Source organism: Dermochelys coriacea, chromosome 4, assembly GCF_009764565.3.
Source record: "Dermochelys coriacea isolate rDerCor1 chromosome 4, rDerCor1.pri.v4, whole genome shotgun sequence".
Classification (NCBI taxonomy): domain Eukaryota; kingdom Metazoa; phylum Chordata; order Testudines; family Dermochelyidae; genus Dermochelys; species Dermochelys coriacea.
The window spans coordinates 82,649,753-82,664,572 of NC_050071.1; the positions used below are offsets into that span (position 1 = coordinate 82,649,753).

Sequence of the window (14,820 nt, forward strand, 5' to 3'; positions counted from 1 at the left end):
GATGCTCAGGTGAACGAGCCTCTGATGTGATTAGGCCCTATGATGGTGTCCCCTGAATAGATATGTGGACAGAGTTGGCAACGGGCTTTGTTGCAAGGATAGATTCCTGGGTTAGTGTTTTTGTTGTGTGGTGTGTCGTTGCTGGTGAGTATTTGCTTCAGGTTGGGGGGCTGTCTGTAAGCAAGAACTGGCCTGTCTCACAAGATCTGTGAGAGTGATGGGGTATCCTTCAGGATACGTTGTAGATCCTTGATGATGCATTGGAGAGGTTTTAGTTGGGGGCTGAAGGTGATGGCTAGTGGCGTTCTGTTATTTTCTTTGTTGGGCCTGTCCTGTAGTAAGTAACTTCTGGGTACTCTTCTGGCTCTGTCAATCTGTTTCTTCACTTCAGCAGGTGGGTATTGTAGTTGTAAGAATGCTTGATAGAGATCTTGTAGGTGTTTGTCTCTGTCTGAGGGGTTGGAGCAAATGTGGTTGTATTGTAGAGCTTGGCTGTAGACAATGGATCGTGTGATGTGGTCTGGATTAAAGCTGGAGGCATGTAGGTAGTATAGCGGTCAGTAGTTTTCCGGTATAAGGTGGTGATTATGTGACCATTGCTTATTAGCACCGTAGTGTCCAGGAAGTAGATCTCTTGTGTGGACTGGTCCAGGCTGAGGTTGATGGTGTTACGGGAATTGTTGAAATCATGGTACAATTCCTCAAGGGCTTCTTTTCCATGGATCCAGATGATGAAGATGTCATCAATGTAGTGCAAGTAGAGTAGGGGCATTAGGGGACGAGAGCTGAGGAAGCGTTGTTCTAAGTCAGCCATAAAAATATTGGCATACCATGGGGCCATGTGGGTACCCATAGCAGTGCTGCTGATTTGAAGGTATACATTGTCCCCAAATGTGAAATAGTAATGGGTGAGAACAAAGTCAGAAAGTTCAGCCACCAGGTTTGCCATGACTTTATCGGGGATACTGTTTCTGATAGTTTGTAGTCCATCTTTGTGTGGAATGTTGGTGTAGAGGGCTTTTACATCCATAGTGGCCAGGATGGTGTTTTCAAGAAGATCACCGATGGATTGTAGTTTCGTCAGGAAGTCGGTGAACATAATACAGTTCTGTGGTGACCTAGAATCCTATTTTTGACGTCTACGACTCAAGGAATATTTCCAACACACCTCTGAAAACATACTAACCCACAGAGACCTTCCTACTAACACTACCAAAAGAAGGATTCTGGGTGGACTCCTCCTGAAGGTCGAAACAATAGTCTGGACTTCTACATAGAGTGCTTCTGCCAATGTGCACTGGCTGAAATTGTGGAAAAGCAACATCATTTGCCCCATAACCTCAGCCGTGCAGAACACAATGCCATCCACAGCCTCAGAAACAACTCTGACATCATAATCAAAAAGAATGACAAAGGAGGTGCTGTTGTCATCATGAATAGGTTGGAATATGAACAAGAGGCTGCTAGGCAGCTCTCCAACACCACTTTCTACAAGCCATTACCCTCTGATCCCACTAAGGGTTACCAAAAGAAACTACAGCATTTGCTCAAGAAACTCCCTGAAAAAGCACAAGAACAAATCCGTACAGACACACCCCTGGAACCCCGAGCAGGGGTATTCTATCTGCTACCCAAGATCTATAAACCTGGAAATCCTGGACGCCCCATCATCTCAGGCATTGGCACCCTGGATTGACACCAGGATTGTCTGGCTATGTAGACTCCCTTCTCAGACCCTATGCTAACCGCTCTCCCAGCTATCTTCGAGACACCACTGACTTCCTGAGGAAACTACAATCCATCGTGATCTTGCTAAAAACACCATACTAGCCACTATGGATATAGAAGCCCTCTACACCAACATTCCACACAAAGAAGGACTACAAGCTGCCAGGAACAGTATCCCCGATAATGTCATGGCAAACCTGGTGGCTGAACTTTGTGACTTTGTCCTCACCCATAACTATTTCGCAATTGGGGACAATGTATACCTTCAAATCAGCAGCACTGTGATGAGTACTCGCATGGCCCCACAGCATTCCAACTTTTTTATGGCTGACTTAGAACAACGCTTCCTCAGCTCTCATCTCCTAATGCCCCTACTCTACTTGCGCTACACTGATGACATCTTCATCATCCGGACCCATGAAAAAGAAGCCCTTGAGGAATTCCACCATGATTTCAACAATTTCCATCCCACCATCAATCTCAGCCTGGACCAGTCCACACAAGAGATCCTCTTCCTGGACACTACAGTGCTAATAAGCGATGGTCACATAACCACCACCTTATACCGGAAATCTACTGACTGCTATACTACCTACATGCCTCCCAGCTTTCATCCAGACCACACACGATCCATTGTCTACAGCCAAGCTCTACGATACAACCACATTTGCTCCAACCCCTCAGACAGAGACAAACACCTACAAGATCAAGCGTTCTTACAACTACAATACCCACCTGCTGAAGTGAAGAAGCAGATTGACAGAGCCAGAAGAGTACCCAGAAGTTACCTACTACAGGACAGGCCCAACAAAGAAAATAACAGAACGCCACTAGCCATCACCTTCAGCCCCCAACTAAAACCTCTCCAACACATCGTCAAGGATCTACAACCTATCCTAAAGGATGCCCCGTCACTCTCACAGATCTTGGGAGACAGGCCAGTCCTTGCTTACAGACAGCCCCCCCAACCTGAAGCAAATACACACCAGCAACGACACACCACACAACAAAAACACTAACCCAGGAACCTATCCTTGCAACAAAGCCCGTTGCCAACTCTGTCCACATATCTGTTCAGGGGACACCATCATAGGGCCTAATCACATCAGCCACACTATCAGAGGCTCATTCTACCAATGTGGTATGTGCCAGCAATGCCCCTCTTCCATGTACATTGGCCAAACTGAACAGTCTCTTCGTAAAAGAATAAATGGACACAAATCAGATGTCAAGAATTATAACATTCAAAAACCAGTTGGAGAACGCTTCAGTCTCTTTGGTCACTCGATTACAGACCTAAAAGTGGCAATATTACAAGAAAAAAACTTCAAAAACAGACTCCAATGAGAGACTGCTGAATTGGAATTAATTTGCAAACTGAATACAATTAACTTAGACTTTGAATAAAGACTGGGAGTGGATGTGTCATTACACAAAGTAAAACTATTTCCCCATGTTTATTTCCCCTCTATTGTTCCTCATTCGTTCTTGTCAACTGCTGGAAATGGCCTACCTTGATTATCACTACAAAAGGTGACCCCCGCCCACCTCGCTCTCCTGCTGGTAATAGCTCATCTTACCTGATCACTCTTGTTACAGTGTGTATGGTAAAACCCATTGTTTCATGTTCTCTGTGTATATAAATCTCCCCACTATATTTTCCACTGTATGCATCCGATGAAGTGAGCTGTAACTCACGAAAGCTTATGCTGAAGTAAATTTGTTAGTTTCTAAGGTGCCACAAGTATTCCTTTTCTTTTTAATGAAGACTTTGTAAGGACTAAATAAATTGGACCCCAGGAGGAGAATGTTTTAAGTTACCTTCGGACTGCTAGTGTGTAGTTCTGAAGGGGGACCATGAAGTGGGGAAAATAGAGGCAGGGCACTGCAGAGTGATTTCTGGTCATGAAGGGGCATCGGAAAGTGGCCGACCTTGTTACCCTTACATTTGTGTAGGGCCAGAAGGTTAGGATGAGGCACTTTACAATTGCAAGATTGCCTTTCTTTAATTAAACTGATGACTAAACTTAAAACTAACAAGTTGCTGGTCTCTACTTCTGTAGCTGGAAGTTGAAGGGGGACTTAAAGATGCTTTGCCTATCATCTCCCTTATCCTTTTTTTGTAAAATTAGTAAGTTATGGCTGGGGATACCCCTAAGATACCTGCTGATAATCTTGGAAATCCTTAGTCCAGTCCTTTGTATAGTTGTGTGATAATGTTAAACAGAAAGCCAGTGCAGTTGGAGTTGTGGGTGTGGTGCTGGTGTGAGCTAGGTGAACACTCTAGTTTTGAGATGGAGAGTTTAAGTTTATATCATCTTAGCATGTTTCTCTCTAAAATTGTGCACTAGGCTGATTTCTTCTTTAAACGCATCATGAAGTATTGTAATGGAAAAGCAAACTGCATAAATAAATCTTGCCAGTATGTACAGTTTTCTTGAGACTGGATATACTGAATTTATAAAATTGTAATGAACAAACTAATAAAGTGACAATATAATGCTGATAATTCAGTATAGAGCTGATAATTCCATCACTCAGGTCAAATTTTCCACTTGCTCCCAAGTAGTTAATTTTTGCTCCCTTTCTTACCTTTCCTCCCCACGCTTGACATTCATAGTGCCTTGTCATGTACTAAATTATAGGGTTCCCCCCCACCAGGTGAAATCATGAACAAAAGACTCTTTTTGTCTATTACAAAGGAGTACACAATAAGGCACACTTTAATAAGTGATCCTTTCTTTGTTAGTGGTCAAGGTAACCCTTCTATTTCAAATTAATTTTGTTTCAATATGCTATATGTCAAAGCAAAATTTTTTTGCAGCCTTGACTATGGAGGTCCTCTCATTGCCTCCATAATAATTATCCCATTCATTTTAATTATTCCCAACTTTGTTTTTTTTTTTTAAATAAACTACAATAATAGGTTGTCAGTTTTATCTTAAAGTATCATCGCTATTAGACAAATTATTCCTCTACTTTTATATGAAATGAGTGTAAAAGGTCAGTGTTAAGGCTGTTTTTGGAATGTCTTTATCTATTTTAGACTGTTATGTTACTTACCATATCAACTTTTTAAATTTAAAGTTGACCAAGACTAGTCTGAGGATTTCCCATTTTATTTCTAAGAAATATCTTATAGTATAATGAGCATAAATGGACTTGAGCCATAAAATTTTACCCACATAAACCTCTATGCACTGGAAAGACTTATCTGGCAAGTTTCAAAATGCATCACTTCCCGCAGCTCCCATTGGCTGGGAATGGCAAACCGTGGCCACTGGGAGCTGATGGGCTCCGTGCCTGCGAATACTCCAGGTAAATAAAACGTCCCGACCAGCCAGCAGCTCACCCTGACAGGTTGGGAGCCGAAGTTTGCCAACCCCTGAAATATAAGGTCGGCTTATGAAAGGGTCATACAGTTTTTACTATTTTTACCTATCCATCTTGGGGGGTCGGCTTATAAACAAATGGGTTAATGAACTAGTATATACGGTATATTCATTCAAAACAATATTTCAAAAAGATTAAAAATGTTTTTAAAGAAAACAAATTTAAGACTAATGTTTAAGGCTATTATGTCTTGTTCCACAAAAACAATATTTTAGATATAATGGACTCAAGATAGAAAACACACTCTTGGAATTTCTATTTGTTTCTATGTAATATTGATAATGTGTCTGATGCTGTACAATACCCAAAGACAGACTATTCTTGTCCCAAATAATTTACAATCTCAAAGTAATAACTTGATATTGTGTGCTGGTGCATGCTGTAATATACATAGACTTATAATAGGGTGATGGATACAATTAACTTCCATGTTTCAGTTGAGCTAGAATCATGACCTCTGATACTCCTTCACTACGGGTTGATAATAAAGGAAAATTCCCAAATTTGAATTTTGACCTTTCCAACAGATGCTGCTTTCAACTTTTTCGTTCCCTTTTGAGATGTAGGTTAAAATTTTCAAAGGAGCCTAAATGACTTAAACTCCAAGTGCCATTTTCAAAGTGACTTAGGATTCAATGAGTTTTAGGCTCTTAAGTCAATTAGGCACTTAATGTAAAATTTTCAAAAGATCTGGAAGATTTACTCATTTTCTGTGGATCTCTACCAGCTCTTTCCTTTCGAGCACTTCATGTACTATTTAACTGACATAGTGGAGAAAATAATAAAATCTCATCTGTCACTTGTAAAGAATTTTTTCATCTACTTCTATTGAAGGGAGATATGATACTTGGGAAGTTGTGAGATGGAATATAGAAGTTTCTGAATGGACCTGATTCTGTTCTCTTAGCGTTTTAGAATTGCATCAGTGTAACTTAAGTGAAACCACTTCTGGTTTACATTGATGTGAAAACAGAATCTAGCCTCTTCCTTTAATTTTGAGTAATTGATTCTACATTATTTGTATTGTATAAAGTTCATCCAGGGTATATTATTAGTTGCTAAATAGCCTGCATCCATCAAGAATTAATTGACTTTTTTATTTTTTAACTTTCTGACCACGTTCTGGCTGATGGTTTTAAATCACTCTACATGTGCATTTCCCATTTTCTTTGTTCTGATTACACTATTGCCACTATTTCATGAGCATCTCCTTTGTCTCTCATGACCACATATCCTGTGCAGTATTATATTTTTTTAATCCATCCACCAGGTTATTGTAGCTACTTCATTTAGGGTGACCCGATGTCCCAATATTAGAGGCTTTTTCTTATGTACGCAACTATTACACCCTCCCTCTCCCACAAAGTGTCCTGATTTTTCACATTTGCTAACTTATCACCCGAACGTCATTCCTTCTTCTGTGATGGCTTTGTATAATGTCCACTTATGTTTTCCTTACTTTGGCAACTAGCTTAAATTTCATCTCACAATTTTTTCTGTCCTCCCAACTAATATGCCAGTGATGCTACTGCTTGGTTGTAGTTCATTGTATTATTATTTCCAGTACAAATTCAGGCATCGGTCTAATTTTAATATCTTCTAAAAATATTTCTTACGGTACTGAGATATATCTTCTGCAATACTAACATGCTGATAACTAGCCGTTACATTTGGCTTGGCCACTGTCATCTCACCCCAAAGCCAAGCATAACAAAAGATGTCTAATGTCTATGCTGCCACTGAGAGGTATGATTCCAAATGTGGGTAGACAAACTTGTGCTAGCTCAGCTTGAGCTAGTACACAAAAAAGAGGCGGTGTTGCAACATCCACATAACTCTTTTTAGTGCACTACCTCAAGCGGAGCTAGCACAAGTCTGTTACTTACACTGGGAATCTCACCTCCCAGCTTCAGTGTAGTCATATGCTGTCACCAAATATACCTTGTTTTACTTATATTCAGTACTCAGGGCCAAGTTGTCTCCTGATCTCCCCTGACAAGTAGTAGCATGTATGTAGCATAACCATATTGGTCCCAGGATATTAGAGAGACCAGGTGGGTGAGAGATCATCTTTTATTGGGCCAACTTCTGTTGGTGAGAGAGGCAAGCTTTTGAGCTTACAAAGAGCTCTTCTTCAGGTCAGGACTACTGCAAGTTGGTCCAGTAAAAAATTTTATTTCACCCTCCGTGTCTCTCTAAGATAATAGCATGAAGACAAACTCTTTAGATTGCTTTCTTCCATCCTTAATTACAGATTATTGTTACAAGTAACAGAAACAGGGTGAGGGAAAATTACAAAACAAGCTTGTTAGATATTAAAATAAAATACTGGGTGCTAGGTGTTCAAAATGAGAACAAGAATTAAACGATATACATAATAATAAAGACAATAATTTTCCTTGTTAACAGGAAAAATGCTCTTCAACCCCAAAATGCTGACCATTTTTGTAACTACACCTATCTTTGTAAGACTTTGTTAGTTAATAATACCTTGGATCATTAACATTGAAATGATTTTTCAGCCTTTACCATGGATACTGATTTGTTTTGTTTGCACTTCATTCATCTTATCAGTGAAAAGACTAGTTTCACTATTAATTATAGACCTTTTTTCTCTAGTCTCTTTCACTGGCTGATTCTTAACCACTAACACAACACTGCAAAATGTGTGCAGAAGACAATACAGGGAAGTGTAACATCCAAACCAAAAACAGTGCATTGACTCTTCCTTTAAAAAAAAAAAGTTTTCTATGGACATAGGTTTTGAAAACCATTTTTATTTGTTACTACAGTTAAAAGGCAAGTAGTTTAGAGACAACATTTAAGCAAGACTCAACTTGGATAAACATGGTTTTCAGCTATTTGGAGTTTTCTTAAACACACAACTAACAGCTCTTGGCTAGAAGAAAAGTACCTGGATAATCTTAATTATGTACACAATAGTAATATTTATAGTGCTGAAGAGAAACGATAACTTGGCAGAGTTTGATCAATGTAAAATGTGAGCAAACACAGAACCTCTGATAGTTTTTGAGGCACAATTTTTTTTACAAAAGATAATCAAAAACTAACATCACTCTGTATGTTGCAGATAACTATGGACTGGATCCGAAGTCACTGAGTCTTTACATTGAATTCAGTGGGCTTTGAATTAAGCTCTAGATGATAATCCAATGTGCTTTAGAAACACTAAAAATTATAAGGCATTCATTTAGGCTATAGAGCAGTAGTTCTCAACCAGGGGTCCGGGGCCCACTGTGGGGCCCCGAGTATGTTTCAGGGGGTCCGCCAAGCAGGCCTGCATTAGACTTGCTGTGGCCCAAGGCAGAAAGCCAAAGCCCCACCACATGGGGCTGAAGCCTGGGGTTCCAAGCCCCGCCACCCAGGGCTGAAGCCGAAGCCAGAGCAACTTAGCTTCACAAGGCCCTTGTGGCAGTGGGGCCCCAGTCAACAGCCCCCCGGCGCTGGGGACTACAAGGTATTAAGAGGAGAATATCTTAATTGCACTCAATCTAATCTAATGCTGGCCCTGGCTTTTATATACAGAAAAATCTTGTTGTGGCACAGGTGGGCTGTTGGGACCTGTTGGGCAGAGTCCTCAGAAAGAAAAAGGTTGAGAACCTCTGCTATAGAGGAACATACAATAAATTCTAACGTACAATAAAAACAATATTAGAATACACCCTTTTAAATGTAAAAATAAATCCTCTGGGGGGTACAATTTTGCATATTCAGAATTTTCCATCCTCCTCCTTGAGCATCTGTTTGATAGAGAAAGGGAAAAACTGAATGTTTTAATGTGACTTGAAGATGGTTTTAAACAGCTTGTTTTGTGGGGAGAGATGGTGACAAATATCTAGTGCGTTAAATATACTGTTGACTTATTTATTTCTATGTTCTTGTGAGTTGTTTAGAGTAATGTTTATAAAAATTCTGCTCTCAAAATACTGTAGAGATCCATACATTTGAATGTTGTGCCGAATTGCTGTAAATAAAAGGAGAAAGTGAATGTTGTGGATTCTTATGATTGTGGAGAAAACTAGGATCCCAAGTTGATTTTAGAAAGGTGTTGTCATGAGGGTAATGGTGAATTAAGGACTAATGCACCCTTCTTCTGAAAGCGAGTATACTTTAGGGTATTAGAAGGGGATAGTGTTTCTTGTATTTTGTAGTTATGTACGTAGGGAAACTTAGCCATCGCTCTTCGCTACTATGACTCTGCCTCAAAGGCAGAAGGTTCCTAAAAAATACAGTACTTTGACCCATTGTGTTAATTCTGGGACAGAGAAATGCATCTACAAGAGAATTGTCACACGTGGTTCAGAACAAGAAGTGAGACATTGCCTGTTACAAACAATGGCCACAAATACCATAACACAGTGCTTTGCTGTTATTTTACAGCACCCTAAAAGTGTTGCGTGTCTTACTTACTGGAAGAAAAGAAAAGAGCCCTGTCATGAAGATCTTACAATCTATTTTCAGAAATGACACCACAAAGAGGAATAACAAAACAGTAAGAGGAGGATGGTTGAGGAACGAAAGAGGTGACAGCGACAAGAGAATAGTTACTTACACAAGTGCATGTTGTCATGGTAGAACAATGTATCTGAAATTACCCTAATCAGTCAAAATCGCATTATATTACCCCAAATTATTCCCACATGTACTGAGGACAGTTCTTTACCACTTTTATCAGAAGGCCTGCATCTTTGAGCAACCATTGTTATCAGTCTCTTGAGTGGTTGTTTAAGCCAGGTTTCACTGTAATATGCTTTCTTTTTCTATTTTTTCTTTTTTTTGTTGTTGTATTTGATAGGCCAGATAGTCTCTGTGCCTCAAACCCCATCTGTAAAATGGGAATAATAATAATACCCACCTCAGAAGTGGCTAAATTCATTAACATATATAGTATGCTCAGATACTCAGAAAAGCCTCTTAAATAGAACTGGTTAAAACTCTTATGTTCTGTGCAATGGCAAATTCTGACACTTCCAAATTTCCTTTCATCCCAAATCAGAACAAAAAGTAAAAATTTTGAAATTTCTTGTGAAACAAAATTTCCAGAAAATGTAGTTTTGGAAATATTGAAACGACCTTATGAAATGGCTTTGTTTAACCTATATATAACGTGATAAAATAAAGCACTTGGATATTTTTGGGTCAGATTCTGACTAAATTAATGGATTCCCCTGAAACGTTTCAATTTAGTCAAATTTGGTATTTTCCAGTGAAAAAACATTCAAATAGAAAATTTTTGACCAGTTCTACCCTTAAACAAAATTTTAAAATGTTTGAAAAAAAGAAAATACAAGATGTAGTCATCTTCTCTTTCAAGTGAACAAAAGTAAAAAATAACGTAGTCATTTGACTGCTTTTCAACAATGGAATTACTCTGACAAATTGGGAGGGTTTTTGTAGGTCATTGACCTGAGGTCAGGCTGTAACAAATGATAGTTGCTAAAGAGCCTGCTCAGGTTTTCACACAGTCTTCTCTCTCTTTTCCCGCTTGTTGTTTAGTTATCACAGTGACCGGTACAGACTTTCATTTTGTATCTCACTTACATCTGTGGTCACAGCTGATATGCAGGCTTCTTTGAGCTTCCTCCAAAGCAGTGATGACTGGTATATAACACTTCAAGCCTATATGACCATAAGCAAATTAGTGTAATGAGCTATACACAAAGTGCTGTCAAAATACTGACAAAGTTTTTCCTAATTACTTTCATTTATAGTAATCTTAGCTGTTGCTTATAATTATAGTTCAGACTTATGGAAATGTTTAATTTTTCAAATTTTAATTTTTTTTATGGTGTCTCCTTAAAATAGTCTAATAGCACTTTCCTTTCTCTAACTACTATAATCTTATAAATGTGATTCAACACTGTCCTTCAGCTAGGGGAGAAAAACATTGCCTCTACATGTTTTTTAAATGTGTCTTTGAAATCAAGGTTGTTTAGATGCATGTATAAAGAACAAATTGTGTCAGTCCTCAGCAGACTTGGGAGATGCAGATAATTTAGCAGTTCATATAATAAAACCAATGTTTTGTGATACAGGTATCTGTTCGAGATTTCTGTTTGACCAGTAATCTGACTGTCTGACCAAATCCACTTAAGGGTTTTGCATGGTGACCTCTGGTAATTTCTCTTAGGATCAGATTTCTTTACTATAACATTGCTGCCCTCTCTTTCTTTGGAGAGAGAGAATTTAAAACCCAAAGAAGAAGATATGCAACCTATTCCTGAGCTAATTGTTTTGGTATTATCCCTGTGCGTTTTCACCATTGTTGCTATTTTTTTTTTCTCCTTTTAGTGTTTGACTACAGCTATAGAGATTACATTCTGTCCTGGTATGGGCACCTCAGCAAAGATGAAGGACAGCTGTACCACCTGCTATCTGAAGATTTCTGGGAAATCGCCAAGCAGCTGCGACAGAGGCTGAGTCACATTGATGTAGTGAAAGTTGTCTGCAGCGATGTAGTGAAAACTTTACTCACACACTTTTGTGACCTTAAAGCAGCCAATGCCAGGTAAAACAAACAAAAAACCACCAGTGCTTGTCCCCTGTCTTCCCAGTATTTTAGTAGAGTTTTCTGCTTTTCACTTTTTTTCATTTTGTATGAACTGCCTTGAGCCAATAAAGAGCTTACAATTGAGAGAGAGAAACAGTAAAGACAGGCAACATATAAGTAACATATAGTCCTTACTATTGTTTGTGAGACACCTGCTACGCTTTTGGGCACTTGGGGTAAAGGAAACACTCATGTTTCTTTTTCAAATAGGTCAACTTCATCACTCCGTTTGTACTTCTATTCTTTGGTCACCATACAGGAAAGTATGTGAGTAATCTCTGAGGATGCTATGAGACTGGCAGGATTTGGAAATTAGAACAAAAAACCATGTATATTCTTGCCAGAAAAGTGCGAGTGTTAATTCCGTAATTTTTCTCTCTCTCTCTCTCCTCTGGTACCAGGAAGCAAAATCCCATGGTTCCTCTCTAGCAAAAGTCTCTCTTGCAAAAGCAAAATGTTCTATTAGTCAAGTTGTTGGGCCAGGTTTTTCTCCTGTTATGAGTCTTTTCTTTGAGAGAGCTCTCTTTATACAGCGCTGGGGACTACAAGGTATTAAGAGGAGAATATCTTAATTGCACTCAATCTGATACTTCAAAATTGCTAGCTGTACTTTTAACTGGCCGTATGCATATGCATTCCTTGATTTGAATGTACAATATAAACTTATAAATTAGGCATATTTGTGCCTAACTACTTCAGAAATTTGCTTTTAAGATTACTCTAATTGAAATATTCTTTGGCTCATGTGATGAGACTTTTTACCTTCAGGTTGTTTTGCTCACAGTGATACCCATTTGTGATCTTTGCCCACAATGACGTCCACAGGTCTGTTTCTGATATTGCTGCAGGGAAAAGACTTCTTTCTTTATGCCCATGCCCAATCTATATGTTACCACTTTCCCTGTCTTCCTGAGCAGACAGTCTTAGTGTTTTACTGGCAGGTATCAGCCTGAATTTTCCCAGTACATAACAAGCGAAGCCAAAGACAGATTTACTGGTGGTCATTGTTGCAGGGGAAAAAAAAAAAAGAAAATAAACAGGTGAGCTTTATGTACCTGCAGTGGGGCATATATAAAATTCTCCAGTTGGCCTTTAATTTCAGTTCCAGAATATTTGCATGTTACTTGTTTCTCAACAATGGTCAATGTCTCTTGGCTTTCTGACACTCTTGGCTGTATTCTCTGAGTGTGCTACTGTAGTTTGTCACTCTGACTTTTGAGCACAATGGGAGCTCTGTCTAGAAGAAAAGTTAGATATCAACTATCTTTCCTTTTAATCCAGTTAAAAAGAAGTTGGAGACTTTTTTGTGACTATTTTTTAGGTATCACAATACTTAAGTCTCGATTAACAAAAAGCCACCAATTTGAAATTGGGGAAATAGTCAAAATTGTAGTTTCCTGCTTTCTGGTGTTATAAAATTCTGACTTGCTTTGGATGCCTTATTTCCTGTTTATAATTATGTCCATTTCAACTGGATCTTTGTTTTTGGATTTGGTCATGGCATTTTTGTTCTCACTATAGATACTTAGAGTAATAACTAATCCTTTGCTTATTTTCCATTTATTTTTTTTTGCTTTGAGTTGATCATGCATCTTTGAGAACACTTGCAAAGGCTGAGACACATTAACATGCATATGAAAAGCTCACCTCAGAAATCCATGTGTGCAATGATAATCACATTTCTTAATTTACAGATTAGCATTTCATGCAGATTTAAAAATTCCTAAATGCAGATGATAAAAAGGTTAAAACAGGACAGGTTGATTCCTCTTGCCATAGCATAAGATCCTGATACTGGTTCTTAGAAGATCCTTTTTGGTTTTAGGAGAATTCTGAATTTTTTTGTATTAAGTTAATTGTCCAGGTCTGTTGTGACTACTATGAATATCTCATACGTCGGAGGGTCCCATAACTTGGGGGAGTCTGAATTATGTCACTTCTCAATCTGAAGCTTGAGCACCACAAAAATCTTTCCAGCTCATAGAGACATTATGATTTTAAAAAAGCAAACACCAAAATTGTGAACAAACTCTGTTACAGAATTTTGAATCAATATCTCTAATTGATATCGTATGGCTCAGAGTCTAAATTTTGAAAAATATGGCAAGTTTAGACTGAAACTTGGATGTTTTGTCTTTGTGTCTGTGATAGAAGCCCGTTAATTTGGGTGAGTGAAATCATGGAATAATTTCCTGTTGTGATAATCACACAAATGCCTCCCGTGCATTGTAGTAGCTCCATGGAATTTTGTTACATATTATGATAACAAAGAGAGTTTCATCCTTTGGTCAAGTTCAGTAAGTGACCTAGAGAATTTTAAATACATCTTGTACCATTTTTAGAGAGGATGTTATCCAAGTATCTGTACTTAGGGGCTCCCTCACTCTGTGAGACAAGGCTGGTAAGGGTAGGAAGTGTTCTCATCTCCATAAGGCTAAAGACATTAATCTCTTCTATGTGAAGTTCATAGGGTTTGTCACCCACTTCACTCCAGGTCACCTTTTAAACTCATCCCTTTCCACCTGTCTTGGCTAATAAAAGAAACAAGGATGGCTAATTCTTCCAGTCCCATATGGAGCCTTCTGAGATGCTACAGTGAGGGTAGAGTGGTAGAAAGAACAATACAAGCTCTTCCCTTTCATATGACTCACCCAGAGAGTAACATTGGTCCAGCAGGAGCTGGAAAAGATTCTGTCACTCTTAATTTCCCCTGTAAATTTTCTACATTTTATTTGGCTGTTAATGTTCTCCCAGAGTATGAAAGAGGTTAGATAGCTTGACCGTGGCAGTTCTTGGTCACGTGCATGTAGTTAATTGATTTCCACATTTGAGATTGGAACGGATTTTGCCCAAGGCATATTGGCTGGGGCCTTAGTAATTTTTTTTTCTCTTTCTCTGAAGCATTGTGCATGAAATGCCTATTACAGGATGAGGGGAGCGTACTCTGCATGATGGATTTCCTGTAACTGCAGGGGATGGGAATTGGTGAACCTCAATTCTTCTTGTGTTCTGCTTGTTTCTGTGTGATTGTTCCCTTAATGTCTCATCCAAATGGCTGGATTTGGCTTGAGTAAAGCATAAAAAAGCTGAATGCTAGCCACGCTGTTTTATTATCGTAGATGGATCGT

The 14,820-nt window shown here is 38.8% G+C and overlaps 1 protein-coding gene across 5 annotated transcripts in view; it reads left to right on the forward strand.

The window, feature by feature from the left end:
- The window catches only part of SNX25 (sorting nexin 25), a 180,155-nt gene that overhangs the window by 49,096 nt on the left and 116,239 nt on the right, over positions 1-14,820 (forward strand). For 3 of the 5 annotated variants that reach the window (XM_038398924.2, XM_038398923.2, XM_038398921.2), the window contains exons 3-4: positions 11,434-11,650; positions 11,903-11,959. In XM_038398924.2, coding sequence (XP_038254852.1) covers positions 11,434-11,650; positions 11,903-11,959 — 274 coding nt within the window. The remainder of the gene's footprint in view (positions 1-11,433; positions 11,651-11,902; positions 11,960-14,820) is intronic. The other 2 variants (XM_038398922.2, XM_038398925.2) reach the window with 1 other exon arrangement.